Source organism: Pseudophryne corroboree, chromosome 10 (assembly GCF_028390025.1).
Source record: "Pseudophryne corroboree isolate aPseCor3 chromosome 10, aPseCor3.hap2, whole genome shotgun sequence".
NCBI classification, from domain to species: Eukaryota; Metazoa; Chordata; class Amphibia; order Anura; family Myobatrachidae; genus Pseudophryne; species Pseudophryne corroboree.
The window spans coordinates 363,430,413-363,452,096 of NC_086453.1; the positions used below are offsets into that span (position 1 = coordinate 363,430,413).

General features: G+C 41.5%; 1 protein-coding gene across 1 annotated transcript in view; it reads right to left on the reverse strand.

Annotated features, from left to right (window-relative positions):
• Positions 1 to 10,114: 10,114 nt before the first annotated feature.
• Positions 10,115 to 21,684, reverse strand: part of LOC134965670 (nicotinamide N-methyltransferase-like) — a 73,511-nt gene continuing 61,941 nt past the window's right edge. The window contains exon 3 of the mRNA XM_063941995.1: positions 10,115 to 10,532. Coding sequence (XP_063798065.1) covers positions 10,115 to 10,532 — 418 coding nt within the window. The remainder of the gene's footprint in view (positions 10,533 to 21,684) is intronic.

The following is a 21,684-nucleotide window of genomic DNA, read 5'->3' on the forward strand; positions in this document are numbered from 1 at the left end:
TAATTGTATACCACCTACCCGTGGTGTTTTTTTTTTTTTCCTATCTTCTTGATACTAGTAGCTTACTTTAGGAGTCTGCAGTGCTGAGCTGACAGTGTCCAGCAGGTCCGTCATTATATAATATATACCTGTCCGGCTGCAGTAGTGATATATATATATTTTATATCTCATTATCATCCAGTCTATATTAGCAGCAGACGCAGTACGGTAGTCCACGGCTGTAGCTACCTCTGTGTCGGCAGTCGCTCGTCCATCCATAATTGTATACCACCTACCTGTGGTGTTTTTTTTTTTCTATCTTCTTGATACTACTAGTAGCTTACTTTAGGAGTCTGCAGTGCTGAGCTGACAGAGTCCAGCAGGTCCGTCATTATATAATATATACCTGTCCGGCTGCAGTAGTGATATATATATATATTTTTTATATCATTATCATCCAGTCTATATTAGCAGCAGACGCAGTACGGTAGTCCACGGCTGTAGCTACCTCTGTGTCGGCAGTCGCTCGTCCATCCATAATTGTATACCACCTACCTGTGGTGTTTTTTTTTCTATCTTCTTGATACTAGTAGCTTACTTTAGGAGTCTGCAGTGCTGAGCTGACAGTGTCCAGCAGGTCTGTCATTATATAATATATACCTGTCCGGCTGCAGTAGTGATATATATATATATTTTTTATATCATTATCATCCAGTCTATATTAGCAGCAGACGCAGTACGGTAGTCCACGGCTGTAGCTACCTCTGTGTCGGCAGTCGCTCGTCCATCCATAATTGTATACCACCTTCCTGTGGTGTTTTTTTTTTTTTTCTATCTTCTTGATACTAGTAGCTTACTTTAGGAGTCTGCAGTGCTGACAGTGTCCAGCAGGTCCGTCATTATATAATATATACCTGTCCGGCTGCAGTAGTGATATATATATATTTTATATCTCATTATCATCCAGTCTATATTAGCAGCAGACGCAGTACGGTAGTCCACGGATGTAGCTACCTATGTGTCGGCAGTCGCTCGTCCATCCATAATTGTATACCACCTACCTGTGGTGTTTTTTTTTTCTATCTTCTTGATACTAGTAGCTTACTTTAGGAGTCTGCAGTGCTGAGCTGACAGTGTCCAGCAGGTCCGTCATTATATAATATATACCTGTCCGGCTGCAGTAGTGATATATATATATATTTTTTATATCATTATCATCCAGTCTATATTAGCAGCAGACGCAGTACGGTAGTCCACGGCTGTAGCTACCTCTGTGTCGGCAGTCACTCGTCCATCCATAATTGTATACCACCTACCTGTGGTGTTTTTTTTTTCTATCTTATTGATACTAGTAGCTTACTTTAGGAGTCTGCAGTGCTGACAGTGTCCAGCAGGTCCGTCATTATATAATATATACCTGTCCGGCTGCAGTAGTGATATATATATATTTTATATCTCATTATCATCCAGTCTATATTAGCAGCAGACGCAGTACGGTAGTCCACGGCTGTAGCTACCTCTGTGTCGGCAGTTGCTCGTCAATCCATAAGTATAATAGTATCCATCCATCTCCATTGTTTACCTGAGGTGCCTTTTAGTTGTGCCTATTAAAATATGGAGAACAAAAATGTTGAGGTTCCAAAAATAGGGAAAGATCAAGATCGACTTCCACCTCGTGCTGAAGCTGCTGCCACTAGTCATGGCCGAGACGATGAAATGCCAGCAACGTCGTCTGCCAAGGCCGATGCCCAATGTCATAGTACAGAGCATGTAAAATCCAAAACACCAAATATCAGTAAAAAAAGGACTCAAAAATTTAAAATAAAATTGTCGGAGGAGAAGCGTAAACTTGCCAATATGCCATTTACCACACGGAGTGGCAAGGAATGGCTGAGGCCCTGGCCTATGTTCATGGCTAGTGGTTCAGCTTCACATGAGGATGGAAGCACTCAGCCTCTCGCTAGAAAAATGAAAAGACTCAAGCTGGCAAAAGCACAGCAAAGAACTGTGCGTTCTTCGAAATCACAAATCCACAAGGAGAGTCCAATTGTGTCGTTTGCGATGCCTGACCTTCCCAACACTGGACGTGAAGAGCATGCGCCTTCCACCATTTGCACGCCCCCTGCAAGTGCTGGAAGGAGCACCCGCAGTCCAGTTCCTGATAGTCAGATTGAAGATGTCAGTGTTGAAGTACACCAGGATGAGGAGGATATGGGTGTTGCTGGCACTGGGGAGGAAATTGACCAGGAGGATTCTGATGGTGAGGTGGTTTGTTTAAGTCAGGCACCCGGGGAGACACCTATTGTCCGTGGGAGGAATAGGGCCATTGACATGCCTGGTGAAAATACCAAAAAAATCAGCTCTTCGGTGTGGAAGTATTTCAACAGAAATGCGGACAACATTTGTCAAGCCGTGTGTTGCCTTTGTCAAGCTGTAATAAGTAGGGGTAAGGACGTTAACCACCTCGGAACATCCTCCCTTATACGTCACCTGCAGCGCATTCATCATAAGTCAGTGACAAGTTCAAAAACTTTGGGCGACAGCGGAAGCAGTCCACTGACCAGTAAATCCCTTCCTCTTGTAACCAAGCTCACGCAAACCACCCCACCAACTCCCTCAGTGTCAATTTCCTCCTTCCCCAGGAATGCCAATAGTCCTGCAGGCCATGTCACTGGCAATTCTGACGAGTCCTCTCCTGCCTGGGATTCCTCCGATGCATCCTTGCGTGTAACGCCTACTGCTGCTGGTGCTGCTGTTGTTGCTGCTGGGAGTCGATGGTCATCCCAGAGGGGAAGTCGTACTCGTAAGACCACTTTTACTACTTCCACCAAGCAATTGACTGTCCAACAGTCCTTTGCGAGGAAGATGAAATATCACAGCAGTCATCCTGCTGCAAAGCGGATAACTGAGGCCTTGGCATCCTGGGCAGTGAGAAACGTGGTTCCGGTATCCATCATTACTGCAGAGGCAACTAGAGACTTGTTGGAGGTACTGTGTCCCCGGTACCAAATACCATCTAGGTTCCATTTCTCTAGGCAGGCGATACCGAAAATGTACACAGACCTCAGAAAAAGACTCACCAGTGTCCTAAAAAATGCAGTTGTACCCAATGTCCACTTAACCACGGACATGTGGACAAGTGGAGCAGGGCAGGCTCAGGACTATATGACTGTGACAGCCCACTGGGTAGATGTATGGACTCACGCCACAAGAACAGCAGCGGCGGCACCAGTAGCAGCATCTCGCAAATGCCAACTCTTTCCTAGGCAGGCTACGCTGTGTATCACCGCTTTCCAGAATACGCACACAGCTAAAACCTCTTACGGCAACTGAGGAAGATCATCGCAGAATGGCTTACCCCAATTGGACTCTCCTGTGGATTTGTGGCATCGGACAACGCCAGCAATATTGTGTGTGTATTAAATATGGGCAAATTCCAGCACGTCCCATGTTTTGTACATACCTTGAATTTGGTGGTGCAGAATTATTTAAAAAACAAGAGGGGGGTGCAAGAGATGCTGTCGGTGGCCAGAAGAATTGCGGGACACTTTCGGCGTACAGGCACCACGTACAGAAGACTGGAGCACCACCAAAAACGCCTGAACCTGCCCTGCCATCATCTGAAGCAAGAAGTGGTAACGAGGTGGAATTCAACCCTCTATATGCTTCAGAGGTTGGAGGAGCAGCAAAAGGCCATTCAAGCCTATACAACTGAGCACGATATAGTAGATGGAATGCACCTGTCTCAAGCGCAGTGGAGAATGATTTCAACGTTGTGCAAGGTTCTGCAACCTTTTGAACTTGCCACACGTGAAGTCAGTTCAGACACTGCCAGCCTGAGTCAGGTCATTCCCCTCATCAGGCTTTTGCAGAAGAAGCTGGAGACATTGAAGGAGGAGCTAACACAGAGCGATTCCGCTAGGCATGTGGGACTTGTGGATGGAGCCCTTAATTCGCTTAACAAGGATTCACGGGTGGTCAATCTGTTGAAATCAGAGCACTACATTTTGGCCACCGTGCTCGATCCTAGATTTAAAACCTTCCTTGGATCTCTCTTTCCGGCAGACACAAGTCTGCTGGGGTTCAAAGAACTGCTGGTGACAAAATTGTCAAGTCAAGCGGAACGCGACCTGTCAACATCTCCTCCTTCACATTCTCCTGCAACTGGGGGTGCGAGGAAAAGGCTCAGAATTCCGAGCCCACCCGCTGGCGGTGATGCAGGGCAGTCTGGAGCGACTGCTGATGCTGACATCTGGTCCGGACTGAAGGACCTGACAACGATTACGGACATGTCGTCTACTGTCACTGCATATGATTCTCTCCCCATTGAAAGAATGGTGGAGGATTATATGAGTGACCGCATCCAAGTAGGCACGTCAGACAGTCCGTACTTATACTGGCAGGAAAAAGAGGAAATTTGGAGGCCCTTGCACAAACTGGCTTTATTCTACCTAAGTTGCCCTCCCACAAGTGTGTACTCCGAAAGAGTGTTTAGTGCCGCCGCTCACCTTGTCAGCAATCGGCGTACGAGGTTACATCCAGAAAATGTGGAGAAGATGATGTTCATTAAAATGAATTATAATCAATTCCTCCGTGGAGACATTGACTAGCAGCAATTGCCTTCACAAAGTACACAGGGAGCTGAGATGGTGGATTCCAGTGGGGACGAATTGATAATCTGTGAGGAGGGGGATGTACACGGTGATATATCGGAGGATGATGATGAGGTGGACATCTTGCCTCTGTAGAGCCAGTTTGTGCAAGGAGAGATTAATTGCTTCTTTTTTGGTGGGGGTCCAAACCAACCCGTCATTTCAGTCACAGTCGTGTGGCAGACCCTGTCACTGAAATGATGGGTTGGTTAAAGTGTGCATGTCCTGTTTATACAACATAAGGGTGGGTGGGAGGGCCCAAGGACAATTCCATCTTGCACCTCTTTTTTCTTTCATTTTTCTTTACGTCATGTGCTGTTTGGGGAGTGTTTTTTGGAAGGGCCATCCTGCGTGACACTGCAGTGCCACTCCTAGATGGGCCAGGTGTTTGTGTCGGCCACTAGGGTCGCTTAGCTTACTCACACAGCTACCTCATTGCGCCTCTTTTTTTCTTTGCGTCATGTGCTGTTTGGGGAGTGTTTTTTGGAAGGGCCATCCTGCGTGACACTGCAGTGCCACTCCTAGATGGGCCAGGTGTTTGTGTCGGCCACTAGGGTCACTTAGCTTACTCACACAGCTACCTCATTGCGCCTCTTTTTTTCTTTGCGTCATGTGCTGTTTGGGGAGTGATTTTTGGAAGGGCCATCCTGCGTGACACTGCAGTGCCACTCCTAGATGGGCCAGGTGTTTGTGTCCGCCACTAGGGTCGCTTAGCTTACTCACACAGCTACCTCATTGCGCCTCTTTTTTTCTTTGCGTCATGTGCTGTTTGGGGAGTGTTTTTTGGAAGGGCCATCCTGCGTGACACTGCAGTGCCACTCCTAGATGGGCCAGGTGTTTGTGTCGGCCACTAGGGTCACTTAGCTTACTCACACAGCTACCTCATTGCGCCTCTTTTTTTCTTTGCGTCATGTGCTGTTTGGGGAGTGATTTTTGGAAGGGCCATCCTGCGTGACACTGCAGTGCCACTCCTAGATGGGCCAGGTGTTTGTGTCCGCCACTAGGGTCGCTTAGCTTACTCACACAGCTACCTCATTGCGCCTCTTTTTTTCTTTGCGTCATGTGCTGTTTGGGGAGTGATTTTTGGAAGGGCCATCCTGCGTGACACTGCAGTGCCACTCCTAGATGGGCCAGTTGTTTGTGTCCGCCACTAGGGTCGCTTAGCTTACTCACACAGCTACCTCATTGCGCCTCTTTTTTTCTTTGCGTCATGTGCTGTTTGGGGAGTGTTTTTTGGAAGGGCCATCCTGCGTGACACTGCAGTGCCACTCCTAGATGGGCCAGGTGTTTGTGTCGGCCACTAGGGTCGCTTAGCTTACTCACACAGCTACCTCATTGCGCCTCTTTTTTTCTTTGCGTCATGTGCTGTTTGGGGAGTGTTTTTTGGAAGGGCCATCCTGCGTGACACTGCAGTGCCACTCCTAGATGGGCCAGGTGTTTATGTCGGCCACTAGGGTCGCTAAGCTTACTCACACAGCTACCTCATTGCGCCTCTTTTTTTCTTTGCGTCATGTGCTGTTTTGGGAGTGTTTTTTGGAAGGGCCATCCTGCGTGACACTGCAGTGCCACTCCTATATGGGCCAGGTGTTTGTGTCGGCCACTTGGGTCGCTTAGCTTAGCCATCCAGCGACCTCGGTGCAAATTTTAGGACGAAAAATAATATTGTGAGGTGTGAGGTGTTCAGAATAGACTGAAAATGAGTGGAAATTATGGTTATTGAGGTTAATAATACTTTGGGATCAAAATGACCCCCAAATTCTATGATTTAAGCTGTTTTTTAGGGTTTTTTGAAAAAAACACCCGAATCCAAAACACACCCGAATCCGACAAAAAAAATTCGGTGAGGTTTTGCCAAAACGCGTTCGAACCCAAAACACGGCCGCGGAACCGAACCCAAAACCAAAACACAAAACCCGAAAAATTTCCGGTGCTCATCACTATCATTTGCCTGACCATACTTCTGATTATGTACTGAATACTTTCATATACCTGCTAGTATTGTTTGCTTTCATTTATTTTTTGTTTTTATTCTTTTATGTTTTTGGGATGTTCTTGTAAAACTTTAAAATCATTAAAAGTTTATTGAATTTAAAAAAAAAAAGTTTTCCTAGATCTTTGGTTAACCTGGGAACTTCAGCTCAGGCCATTGTAGCATGCTCAGCACTTCTTAACTCAAATAAAGATATCTCTGTTTAATATAAAATTCTTTTAGGTTTATCCGATACCACAAAATCTAGGGCACAATTGAAATGGGAGACAGACCTGGGGATTCCATTATCTGAGGGTCACTGGGAAAGGATATTTATTTCATCCTATCGCAGGTTGAGATGTCTGATTCACACGGAGATGCACATTACACTCTTACATAGGTTGTAACTAATGCCTGATAGAATTCATACTTTTTGGCCCTCGTGTTCGAAATTTTGCTATAGGAATTTTGGGGAGGTGGGTCATATTTTTCATATTTTTTGGACTTGCCCATCTATCCAAAGCTTTCAGTCAGCAATATTTCAACTAATTCATGAGGTGTTGAATTTGTTGTTGATTCCCTCTCTGGCCTTGGCTTTATTACACATTTTCCCTGACAAAGTATTGCCTCATCAGAGATATCTGTTGGGACATATATGTAGAGCTGCTAGAGCTGCATTAGCTCAGTGTTGGAAGCAACTATCTCCTCCCTCCCTTTCTCTGGTTGTTAAAAAGATTCAGTTTTATTATACTATGCAAACTGAATTTATGCCCTATTCATCTCTGGCATCCTCACCTATGGTGAAATGGATGGCTTGTCATGAATATGTGTCGGGTGGTGCAGGAGCCTCCTCTCCATCTTAAATGTCCCTAGACCCCTTTTTGTTCTCTATGTCTCACCGAGTTTATGGAGTTATTACCTACTGTTCAGTTTTATAGTATGCCTAATGCTTACTTGTATTATTATTTCTTATTGTGTATGTACTCTCTGATTAACATGCTCGCTGTATTTGTATGTTTGATTATAGCATTTTGTGCTCTTAATAAAAATTATTGATAAAAAAATCTTACAGGGGAATTTAATTAACTGCGGTAACTTACCATGGCTAATGGATCCTTCGGGTTATGCAAGTAGCCCCTAAAGCCAGCACTATCGAGGATTTTTTTTCACCTGATTGAAGGCAGGCAAAGAAAAACCCTGAAACTGACGTGAGAAAAACCTTGAGATCTGACCCATTTTCACAATCGACCCCATGAAAATACATAGATCTGGCAACTTATCCCTGATACATCTGTTTTTGCAAGAAAATGGGTCAGTTTTCATATGACAAAAACAGGGCTTTAATTGTGTAACCCAATACAGACCAATGGACAAAAATTGTGGTTAAAGCCCATTTTTTCGTGTCAATAATTAATAGGCACAATTGAATTCCCCACTTAAACTGTGCCAGTAAATTTGCTAATGGATGACATACATGTGGTAAATTACAGTATATGTCACTTGGGACAGTACTAATTCCAGCTGCCTAGCAGGGCGGGTCCCATTAGAAAGACGTGGGGTCTTGCTGTAAATGTATGTTGGCTGGAAGAATTGGGGCGTTACTTAGAAGAATCAAACTTTTAGTAATTTAATAATATATTTCAATACAAAATGTTATAAGGTTATATTAACGTAAATCACAAAGTCTCTTTTTCTCTGTGACATAAATCCTCATCTATTCCTTGTCTCTATGGGACTAATTCAGACCTGATCGCTGCTGTGCCAATGGCTGTTGGAGCCCAGAGATGGTCTCTGCCTGATTGACAGGCAGAGACAGCCGCTGGGCGGGAGGGGTGTGTTCCGGTCCAGTGCAGTTGTGGCTGGACCGCGCTAGGGGGTGGGCCGCGGTGTCTGCGTGTTGTCACATGCAGCCGCTGTGACCCGGGAAGCAATGAGTAGCTCCTGGTCCATGTACAGGAGCTGATCTAGCCGTGACATGCGGGGCGGGCTAGCCCTGTGCTGGGTGTACCTCAGCATGTCTGTGTTCCTGATCATAGCTGTGCTAAATTTAGCACAGCTACGATCAAGTCTGAATTACCCCCAATGTCATATATCAGGGGGATAATAAAATGATATGTGGGTTATTGTAGTAACTATGAGTCTGCTGAGTGAATGACAGCAGTGATCCCTGGTGGGTGACAGAACCACTCACAGATCACACATAAATCTCAGACTCTTTATTCAACCGTAACCTGCAAGAAATGACCAATTACTTTATCTGTTGATCAGGTTTTAACATCAGATCAATATAAATGTACAGTAATATATGTGATTATTTATTATTAAGGTTTATCATTTGCAAATTTACAGGAAGATCTGGTGTATTTATGTCTATTTGCATCTCAGACTTACAGTAGGGGCTGATCTGAGTCACACGCTGCGGCCGCTTATGTTGGTGTTGTTGTATCTGTGACTATATACTAATGCGGGTAAAAGCCCTTCTCCTGGTGTACAAGCTGCGTCTGACTGTGCCAGGACTGAGACGCTGACCTCCAGCATCTGTAGACACTGTAACACCACTCAGTACATCATTACATGTCATCATAGATACTTACCTTATCCCCATGCTAGGTGCAGAGTTTCTATCTGAGTGTGACCTCCAATGTGAATGTCTCAATGTCTCTATACACAGCCATTTCACCGACATACAGATGTGTCCTCATACACCTTTCCTATATCCTGCCATGTATGGCACGGTTTGTCATGCCATAGAGTCAGAGATTTAGCCATGCTTTATTATGCTACTTTACACATATTCTATTATGGAAAACAGCATTTTTTTAAATCCATCCACTCGCTGCCTGTAGAAAAAGATTAGGCATGGTATATATAGAAAAGGTGTAAGTGGACAGATCTGTACCTGCATCACATCCATGACACTCAATACATACCACCCAACATTCTCCATGATGAAGTAGGGACTCCTGCACCCAAAAAGGGGACATGGACTTGGCAAAAAGGGGACATGGCTTCACAGGAATGATGTGATTGTGATCCATGCCCCCTGTTGTCAAACCCACACACCACGCACCCTGCACCCATATAATTATACTTATCACTCCGCTGTCCCTGCACTGGCTGCAAAGCTGTAAAAATCACAGGTGAAGTGTCCACCATGGCCATTATCCTTGTGATTTGCGCAGTAGAGATTTTCCCTGGGAACAAGGTGCAGGTGCCAAGTTTTCAGAGACCTGTGCATGCAGAGCAAACTGTGGCACGAAGCCAGAGTCTACTGCACCACCAGAGAGAAGGTGGCCCAGATGGGACCTGTATACGGGCCCCCTCTTCTCTGAAACCACACATGGGAACACCTAATATATTTTCAATACACTTCTATGTGCGTGTGTCAAAGCTGCTTAAACTGTGTACAAAGACAATCAGGATGTATGTACAGTGCGATTTAGACACATGCGCAGTATAACAAAATGTGTAACTACACCCGACACAGCATGTGACTCAGAATCAGGCCTTATTACTATCTATGAGCTGCAATAAACATAAGTGCCTCATAGTCACTAAGGTCACTATCTGCTTTTCTTTTCTGGACTGCACAGTGATCAATAACAAACCCTTCATCAGTGAGAACTTTTCTTGCAAATTTCTCATCATATCTGAACACATGTACCTTGTCCTGCCCAACCATTATATAAGTTGTATTTAAAAGCCCTATCAATATCAGGTATCCTTCAGGTTTTAGTAGCTTCACAAATTTTATGAAATTTTTTATATAATCATCTTGGTCTTTGCTGATGAAATCCATCATCCCTGCACTGATGACACAGTCTGCTGGTTGGAGCACCTCCGGGTCTGTGAGTTTCTCTTTGTCAATGTCACATTTCATGATCTTTGTTATTGCCGTCTTCAATGTCATGTCTTTGTCTTGACACTGGTCACTGAAATATACAAACACAATGAAGTTCACTGGGATCTAGGACTAGCCATACTACCACATGAGAAATAGGTATAGTTTTATATGGAGATTGAATAAGTGGGACGGTATAATTTATGAAGGCATTGTTTGTTTTCTAGAAGGGTTTACTAGAAAGTGGTAGAGATTGGGCATTATTCTACACTTTCAATCAGACACCCCTTTAATCTTTCAGGAGCATTATTTAAGGCAGTGGTGGGAAACAGGTGGCCATTGGTTACCTCTATCCGGAACTCAGCTCCTACCTGCTTTATTATCTGCTTAAAACACAGCTACAATCAATTATAAAGCAGAGAATAAGACTGAAGATGATCAGAGCATCAGATTTCTTTATTGCTTATCCTCATACAATATAATTAGTGTATGTGGATCTTAGAGCATTTGTGCCACTTTTGGGTTAGTGGAAGCATTAAGTGGCATGTAAAATTATGATTGGCATGTGGGCTGGTGTGAGGGTTCTAGGCACCCTAGGTAAAGTTTTACATGACTGCCCTAATTCCCCAATACAATCCTTCAAACTATTTCCATAAAACCACAATTGGTCTATGACACTGGGGCAGACTTATTTTGCACATTCATTTATAAACTCATCCTCACAGCACCCATCAACACATTTGTCCACACTGTCAGCACTCCCTATCCTCCTACTTCCGGCACCTACTAATCCAATCTCCCTGAGAACTCATTAAGCCCCCTCACAGCACAAATTACCTCCTACCCCACAACCTCCCAGCACATATTAATCATTTCACTCCAAGCATTCATTAACCCCCCTTACAGTAAAAATTACCCCGCATCCTTCCTGATACCAGTAGATAAAGACCACCTCTCTGTCAAAGTGACAGGTGACACCCCCCCTTTCTCCTAGGCACGCCTCCTTTAATATTAAATGATAGTGTTTGATATCGCTTTTATATAAAATTTTATATACAATTTTATATAAAATTTTATATAAAATTTTATATAAAATTTATAGAGTTCGATATTAAACCGTATTAAAAGATAATGACTTTGAAAAGAGTGTCACGTAACACCAGTCGCAGAATACGCCATAAAGCTGTATTACAAACCAGCTTGTGATGAAAAAATTCACTATTTTGAGTAGTCTGTACACTTTACATTACAGTGTTATAGTTCACATGTTATAGTTCACACATTCCAGCAATTTAAACGTCATGCTTGGCACACATGGTACAGGCTTAAAAAGCATAATGACTAATGACCGTGTCCATTTTCTTAGACGCACGGAAGCATCACACATGGCACTTATTTAAAAAGCATATTGATTTTAATGACCATGCATGATTAATGATGACACCACAATTTCAAAAACCTTAGATGTACGGGGTACCCGTGACCGAGCAATTTCAAAATCCTTACATCCACGAACTACCACGCTTGTAACAAAAACACCTGTTTATTAATGTACACAGCGTGTTAAACTCTGCAAAAGAACATTAGCGCCACCTACAGGTCTATGTATTGACTCAAAATGACATCTTAATTTTAAACTATTGTGCTTTTAAAAATAAAAAGATATATATATATATATATATATATATATATATATATTAAACCGCATTAAAAGATAATGGCTTTGAAAAGAGTGTCACGTAACACCAGTCGCAGAATGTCACGCAACGCAGTGCGTCAAATCAAGCGGATGAAAGATGCATATTACACAGTGTTAAAACCAGGTAGTGGAACATGATTTGTGTATCGAGTATAAAACAACAGTTGCAATGCGATTTGGTTTCGCTGATAGATCTGTCAAAATACAACGATGGTGTTAAATACATATTAACAATCATCGATATATTCAGTAAGAGGGTGTGGGGTGAAAGTCTGACCGCTAAGAACGCCGCAACAGTCGCTAATGCTTTTGAAAAAAATATTCCAGCGGGGTGCTGTGCCGATGAAGCTACAAACCGATAACGGTAAAGAGTTTCTAAACAGAAACCTAAAAAAGGTGTTAGAAAAATACGGTATAAAGCATTTCACGACCAATAACGATGTGAAAGCGGCTGTTATAGAGCGCTTTAATAGGACTTTTAAAACACGCATGTGGCGCTATTTCACGGCAAAGAATACCTAAGTTAATCTCTGCAAAAGAACATTAGCAACACCTACAGGTCTATGTATTGACTCAAAATGACATCTTAATTTTAAACTATCGTGCTTTTAAATAAAAAGATATATATATATATATATAAGTATTTGGTATATTTTGAAGTGCTGAGTACGACGTGTAAGAACCCGCTAACAGATTATATCATCAGTGTAACTGAAAAGAATTATCACATTTACTAATTTATAAACCAAAGTTTATATGTTTAAAAACCTTGGAAATGTGGGACGGCATACCACAGGTTGGTGGGGGCCATTTGGCTCACATCCATGACTATAAGAATAGGACACAGCTCTGAAGTGGGACAGAGATCTGAGAAGGAATTTCAACTGAAGTTACATCGCTATACACAAGCAAAGGCATCATGCTAAGTGTTGTTATTATTATTATTATTATTATTATCATTATTATTATTATTTATTATTATTTTATTATTATTATCATTATTGCTCTAGCATGTTATGTTTTTTTATTTTACAAATATTACTGTGAAATAAGTATAGTTGTGACTCACTGAAGGCTGTTTAAATATGTGGTAATAGTGCCATCTAGCGGCGCATTTTGACAATGCATCCGAACTGTAATTCAATATAGTCTCAATGTACGCGATCATTTAATGTGTGAATCGTTTAATAGAGCACTGATATTAATCGTATCTCATTTTCATTATTGGTTCAGCGACAGACAATGCAGACAATCAACAAAGATAAGATCATGTGTACATCCGGATCCGAAGATGGCGATTTGCCAAGTTATCAAATGAACCATGGTAAGCTAAGTCTATAATTACCATTGACACGTTTTTATTTATTTTTAAACGTTTAAATAGTACGAAATTATAGTCAAGGTCTAAAATTTGTTCATTTTTACTTATTTTTAAAAGTTTAAATAGTATGAACGTACAACAGTCTGGATACATTGATAAGTAATTAAAAAAATAATAAAAAATTAATTTCTCATTTTTATTTCTCACAATTAAATTACAGACACCACAAACACAGAGAATTTCGATGATGTTGGAGAGAGTCCGTTTTGTTCAGATTTCAGCATGATACCAGATTTTACTAATATTTTGGAATTGGCTCCTGTCTGTGAGTAACATGTAATAAATATAATATAATGTAATATAATATAATATAATGTAATGTAAATATAATATAATGTAATAAATGTATAATAATAATAATAATAATAATAATAATAATAAAATAATAATGAAAAAGATTTATATTTTAAAATAAATAAAAAATAAATGATGTTAAACGCCTGTTTTTTTATTTTATTTTTTATTTATTTTTTTTCCACCGGCTAAAGACTTAAAAATAAACCTTGTACCGTTGTGCTGTTTTGTTGTCACCTGTACACACTTTATATTCTCAATAATAATACAACTCTTTTTCATATTATTCTAATTTTATACCGTATGTAATATTTATTTTTCATTTTTTCACCGGATAAAGATTCCACAAAAATGGATGATGCAATGGCTGACAGTATTCTGCGGGACAAATTGAACAAACCTGAATATTGTCACAACACAGCTATACACACCGGCAATGCTGTTGATGAGCGACCATTTTTTCCCCATTCGACAGGGGACCGGGCTCAAACTTTCAAATATAAAGCAGGTGTGTAATCAAACACTGTTATATGGTATATTGTTATGCAGTAATTTAAATGTTAATTTACGTGCATCGGAATATAAAGCAGGTGTGTAATCAAACACTGTTATATGGTATATTGTTATGCAGTGATTTAAATGCTGATTTACGTGCATCGATGTTTAGATTTATTTTATAATATATGTATTACAGATGATGCTGTAGCAAGACGATATGATCCTACGATACCAGTAGGTCGTGATACAGTCGCGCAAATACACAGGCCTAGTACAAGCGGGAAACCAACAAAACGCACAACCGCCGCTGAAACGGAGAACCATCAATTCGCAACAGCAGGTGTGTAATCAAACACTGTTATATGGTATATTGTTATGCAGTGGTTTAAATGCTGATTTACGTGCATTGATGTTTATATTTATTTTATAATATATGTATTACAGATGATGCTGTAGCAAGACGATATGAACCTACGATACCAGTAGGTTGTGATACAGTCGTGCAAATACACAGGCCTAGTACAAGCGGGAAAACATCAAAACGCACAACCGCCGTTGAAACGGAGAACCATCAATTCGCAACGCCGTCAATTGTACATAATAGCCTAAAGGAGCATGCTAGGTCATCGGTTACGGGGGTGCGTATCAACCCGAACAAACGAAGACCGGCTCGACCAAGAACGAATTAGAGATGTCATAATTCAGCATTTACCGATCTTAAAAGAAAATTGTCGTATTGCGAAAATGATACGGCGCAACGGAGAAGGATAGCGTTACAAACTGTATCAAGCGTAAGTAACGATGTTGCTGTAACATCAAAACACACATCATTTAACACTGCAGACAGGGATGTCGCTGGTAATACAAAGACTGTAAAGGTTAAGAGGGCATCGCGTCTCTCAAGAAGTAATGTTAAGCAATTGTCGCAATCAGCTGTAATCACAATTCCCGATACACAGGATTGCTTTGAAACAGAAACAAGACACATAGCAGGCATTGGTGTGTTATCAAATGTTGACTCAAGAAGTAATGTTAAGCAATTGTCGCAATCCGATGTCATCACTATTCCTGATACACAGGATTGCTCTGAAACAGAAACAAGACACATAGCTGGTAATCCTGTGATTTCAGATATTGATGACATAAATGGGCAAGAGCTTATTACACACTGTGTAGAGTCAACGACACAAGAACCGCAGAATAGTTCTGATGAAGTATTATCAGCCGTTGCAGGAATTCCTGGTAATACTACAACGGTTGATTGGGTAACATCAATGCCCAATATTTTTACAACGACAGCTGTGGTACACACATCGGCAGATGCTTGTGCACCGGCGCACGGGATAGCACCCGACATAGTTGATGGAAGTCAAAATACAGAACAATTATGCCGAGACTCTGAAATACAATTTTACGCGTTGTTGGGTAAGATACGGGAAGATGTTGAGAACATGGGTGTAAAAGCCGGGTATTTGTTAAAACACATTAAAGGTGTGAGCCACGGTGGTAAATGTAAACAAGACATTGTTAAAGAAGTTGTTGAGACGTATATGAATGTCATGTCAAAATACATAGGTCGGTCATTTAAGACAACTGAATTTATTAAAGCCAACATACATCATTTTGCAGAAATAAATGAAACTGAGCTGTGACTAGGCATGTTAGGCAATGGTTTGAAATGTGTTTTAAATTTAAATGCCTGTAAAAAAAATCCACGAATTAAACCTTGTGTAACATACAAGATCTTGCAGTTATTCCGACGTGCAAAGGTGAAACAGGCTATAACAACATTAACCAGATTGAGAAAGCGCAAGCGACACAGGGAACATGTGGAAGGCGGGGAGCAGAGCGCGAGGCATGTAGATTTAGATCAATCGCCACCCCAAGCATTACCGATTGATGATTCACAGCCTGACAATATAGAGCGCATTGCAAGCCCCATATATAATGAGGCACGCGGTGTTGAGTCCCCCGGTAATGACGAAGGTCGGCAACATGTATACTTAGAAACAATTAACAGTTATGAACGACAACGACCGAATTTCAGAGCCGTTGAGTACCACAACCACTATCGGTTTGTTAATTTGGACAGGGTTACATCATTTGTAGAGGGAGTTCGAGCCATTCATACTGCTATACAGGCCATGCTCGATGGCGTCCTTGCGGGCATGGATCCTGCCGACCGCATTCAGCTTAGATTGGAGGGGGGTGGGTTACACTACACCATCTATTAGCATCGTAAGCCGCAAGAAACATTAGACGCTACCAGTTTTTTTAACCAGATTACAAACGCGCTTCAAAGTAACGCTGAATTCTTATTATCCACAGGTTTAAGGTTTGTGATCAGTATTTTTAGAAACATAGCGGTAAGGGGGTTGACCGGTAGAAGTTTACACCGCTTACCCTATAGTTTAATAATTCATAAACGTAAAAGACATCTCTATGATTTCCGTAATATCGGTAATAACCTGTGTTTGGCCGCTAGTGTCTGTAAACTTCTGGATAAAGGTAACAATGCCAATGACCATGTAATACAGGAGAGAGCGATCCAACTACATAAAGCTTTGAATCTGCCGCTTGATAAAGCGGTCAGCTTTAGCGATGTTGCATTTTTTGAAAATTATTTAAATGTTTCGATCAATCTCCTCTATTACAATCTAGGCGATTGGAAATATTACTGTACGGACAGCCGTTACAAAGACACACTGTTTGTGCTATATCACGATTGTCACTTTTATGGGATACTCGATATCAAAGCGTTTCTTGGAGCCCGATATTATTGCATCCGTTGTCATAGCGCTTATCATCATAGAAATAATCACGATTGTCTTTTCTTTTGTAAGGCTTGTCACAGGCCGGATTGTATTGACGACGGTGTGACGGCGTTAAGGTGTTCGGTATGTAGGGTATTTTGTCGATCAAACGAATGTTTAGAGCTACACAAAGCTTTAGCTCTTGATCACAAAATATCCTGTCTTGAACATGTATATTGTGACAGGTGTTGTCTCTACCGGCGAACAGATCATAACTGCCGAGGCCTAAAGTGTCCCATTTGTAAGGTGTTCGTTGATGGGTTTTCGAACCATTTGTGCTATATACAAACCATCAAGCCGGAAGAGCCCACAAAGAAATACATCTTTTATGATTTTAAATGTGTATGCAGGAGACGGGTGTGCACATACCAAACTACTGTTACGCTTTAACATTAACGGGGGAGAAAGACTGGGAGTTTAAGGGTGTTGCGTGTATCAAAGACTTTGTAAAGACGTTCATGAAACCAAAATTTGCGCATTACACATTCATAGCCCATAATGCAGGTCGCTATGATGCATATTTTGTGCTGCGCCAGCTGATTAAGGAGAAATTAAAGATGGAATTATTATCTAGAGGCGGCAACATAATGTGCATCACGGAAAAAGATTTGAAGATAAGATTTATCGACTCTTTAAATTTTTTACCCATGCGGCTTAGCAAGTTACCAAAGGCGATGGGGTTTGACGGTACCAAAGGTTATTTCCCACATTTTTTTAACACAGCTGATAACCAAAATTACATAGGGGCTATGCCGTCAATAGAGTATTTTGGTCCACAATACATGATGCCTGATGAATTATCTGAGTTTACAGCCTGGTATAAACAGTGTGTACACAAACCGTTTAACTTTCAAAAAGAGCTCATATGATATTGTAAAGTCGATGTGAAAATATTACAAAAAGCTTGTGATGCTTTCAGATTGGCTGTTATAGCCATGACAGAACAGGAGTTTCTAATAACAAAGGGAAAAAAAAAAGGTTGTGGTTAAACGTCACATTGAGGCTTTTCAATTAGTCACGTTGGCATCCGTCTGCATGTCCATGTACCGTTGTAAATTTTTACAGGAAAAGACACTGGCCCTTGTACCCGGTGATAACTATCACAAGACTCAGAAGCGTTACTCAACGCCAGCCATACAGTGGTTAATGTACATAGAGCACAAAGAAGGTGTGAGTATAAGACAGGCTTTACAAGGGGGCGAGCAGAAAGTTGGTAAATACAGCCTGGATGTTACGCCGTGATTAACGGCACACCCACTGCTTTTGAATTCCAAGGTTGTTTTTATCACGGCTGTGGTGCTTGTTACAACGCCAATGATAAAAACGAACTGACTAAAACGACCTACGGTCAATTACACCACTAGACGCTGGTAAAGTTGCACTACCTTAAACGATGTGGATTTCAGATACGTGAAATCTATGCTAAAGTCTGATGTGGATCTACAGGCTTTTCTGAAGGGTAAAGAATTACCCGAACACTTGGAGCCACGTGATGCTCTTTATGGCGGGCGCACAAACGCCATAAAGCTGTATCACAAAACAGGTTGTGATGAAAAAATTCACTATTTTGATTTTACCAGTCTGTACCCTTTTGTTAACAAAACCAAAACATATCCTATACAGCACCCACGCATTATTTATAAGGATTTTGGTGATGTCACAAAGTATTTTGGTTTTGCCAGGGTTAAAGTTTACCCGCCTCGTGGTCTATTCTTTCCGGTTCTGCCGGTTAAAATGGGCGGCAAGTTAATGTTTCCATTATGTCGCACATGCGCCGAGTCTGGACAGACTGAGCCGTGCGTTCATGATTCAGAAAAACGTGCACTCATCGGTACATGGTGTACCGTGGAACTAAACTTGGCTGTAGAAATGGGGTGCATGGTGTGTAAAATCTATGAGGTGTGGCATTTTGATGAGAGATCGGACAAATTGTTTTCAGGTTACATTAAAACGCACCTCAGGGATAAACAAGAGGCCTCTGGTTACCCCGAATGGTGTACAGACGCCGGGAAACGCCAAGAGTATATAGACGCCTTTCAAAAAAATGAAGGCGTGTCTTTACGACCCGATCACATAGAAATCAACCCCGCTAAAAGACAAATTTCAAAATTGTTTTTAAATTCCTTATGGGGTAAATTTGGTCAACGTAGCAACATGCCCAATACAAGTCTAGTGACCGATCCCGACAAACTTTTTGAATACGCGTTCTTACCGTACTATGATGTGTCCGCTTTGGACTTTGTTGACGATGATACAGTTATGGTAAATTGGAAGTATGCCAAAGACCATTACACCAGGGGCGCAATTTCAAATGTAACTATAGCCATCTTTGCAACTGCTTATGCACGTGTTGAACTGTACAAACTACTGTATAGATTACAAGATAGATGTCTTTATCACCACACAGATTCTGTAATTTTTGTCAGTAGACCCGGTGACTGGAGCCCGCCATTGGGTGATTATTTAGGCGAGTTGACCAGCGAACTACCGACAGGCACCCATATAACAGAATTTGTCTCAGCCGGTCCCAAGTCATACGGCTATCGACTAAACAACGGAAAGACCTGTTTAAAAGTTAAAGGTATAACGCTCAATGTTGATAATGCGCAGCACGTTAACATTGACAGCCTGAAAGAACTGGTCTTAGATTATCCTTTAAACCCCGAAGGCGACGACCAGAAAAAGGTTGTGATCCGTCAACCCGGTATAGTACGTGTGAAAAAGTGCTGGCAGATAGAGACGCGTACTTTGCAGAAGACGCAAAGGTGTGTTTATACTAAATGGTCTCTTACTGACAACTTTACAACACTGCCGTTCGGCTATTAAGATGGACACCAGATTTCAGCACCCTTTCTCATGTATTTTAGCGGGTCCGTCCAATTCGGGTAAAAGTTATTTTGTGAAAACGCTGTTGCAGCACGCTGCAACACATATGACTCATGTACCTGATAATGTTGTTTGGTTTTACACCTGTTGGCAGCCTATATACAACCAACTTCTGTGTGATTACCCCAGTACGCGTTTTATAGAGGGTTTACCAGAGTCTTTTAGCGATGATCAACTTTTTCCACCTGATAAGATTAATTTAACAGTGATTGATGATCTGATGGACGCAGCAAGTAATAATTCTGAGGTTGAGAAAGCTTTCACAAAGTATGTACACCATCGTAATCTCAGTATCCTGTACCTTGTCCAAAACATATTTTGTCAAGGTAAAAAGAGCAGAACTATACATTTAAACACAAAATATATGGTCCTGTTCAAAACCCCAGGGATAAAATGCAGGTGGGCATTCTGGCTAGACAAATGTACCCATCGAAACATCGTTTTTTTCTCGAATCCTATGAATCCGCGACGGCTGCCCCTTATGGGTATTTACTGGTTGATTGAAGAAACAACGCTCTTGACGATTATCGTTTACGAAGCGGCTTATTCCCAACAGACACACCTGTCGCTTTTGTCATTAAGAAGCGCGGTTCTATAAAGCTATAACCTTTAGTCATTTGTTGTCATTCTAACAACGTGAACATGTAGGGACGGATAAGACGTAATTGGGTACTTTTAAAAATGTTAATTAAAGCAACACCAACCCAAGGAAACGCTATTTTATCCAACGCTTCAAACTATTTAGTCACGGCTATTTGTGAGATAGCGCTCAACACGCTTAAAGGTAAAATACCGCTGTCTCAATGACAGTTGAACTACCTTAAAAAGAAACGAGAGCTTATAAAATCACTTTGTAATAAGAAATGTGCCATTGGAAAAAAGAAGAGGTTGGTTAAACAGTCGGGTGGTTTTATCGGTTCACTGCTTGGTTTTGCTATACCGCTAATTACAGGACTATTGTCTAATCGCTGATGGAGTACGCTGAGAAAATGTATCTGGTGCCTCAGAATCAGATAGACCGTTTACATAACAAACCGAACAGCGACGACATACGTAAAACAGCAACACACGGTCTAGATGTAGAGATCGTGAAAATACCACAGAATAATGATTTATCAGAATATGAAAAAGCAAAGCGATATACAATGTTGTTGCAGAGATATCTGGTGTTGAGTAAACAGGCTGATAGTGAAATGTCAACTTTAGCTCTTTTATCCCCCCGTTGCAAAATCTGTTGATGAATCAAATAACACGACACAACCTGTTGCGCCCGATGCTGTTTATCATGAGCTTTTGATAGGTGTTAATGCCCGGTATAAAAAAAACTGTGAAATACTATTGAGTAAAATGACACGCTCTAAACACATCACAGACTGGAACAGTAAAGGGGAGTTTCTGTACAAAGGCATCGCTGTGCCTGGTTCCAACATGTTAGATTTAATAAGAAGCATCACGCAAAGCCACGGTGTGTCGATCCGTAATATACCGAACGGGTGGCCTGAATTTATGCGGGCTATGTCTGAATTAAATATTCCCTCAACCGTCATAGCCAATGCTGCAAATAGAATGTGCTTAGAACGCTTAAAAGCTGAGAAGCAGGAGGCCTCTGATAGCTCTGTGACATCGCCCATGTCGCTACAAACCCTTAACAAAGGTCGAATAAATGTTTTAA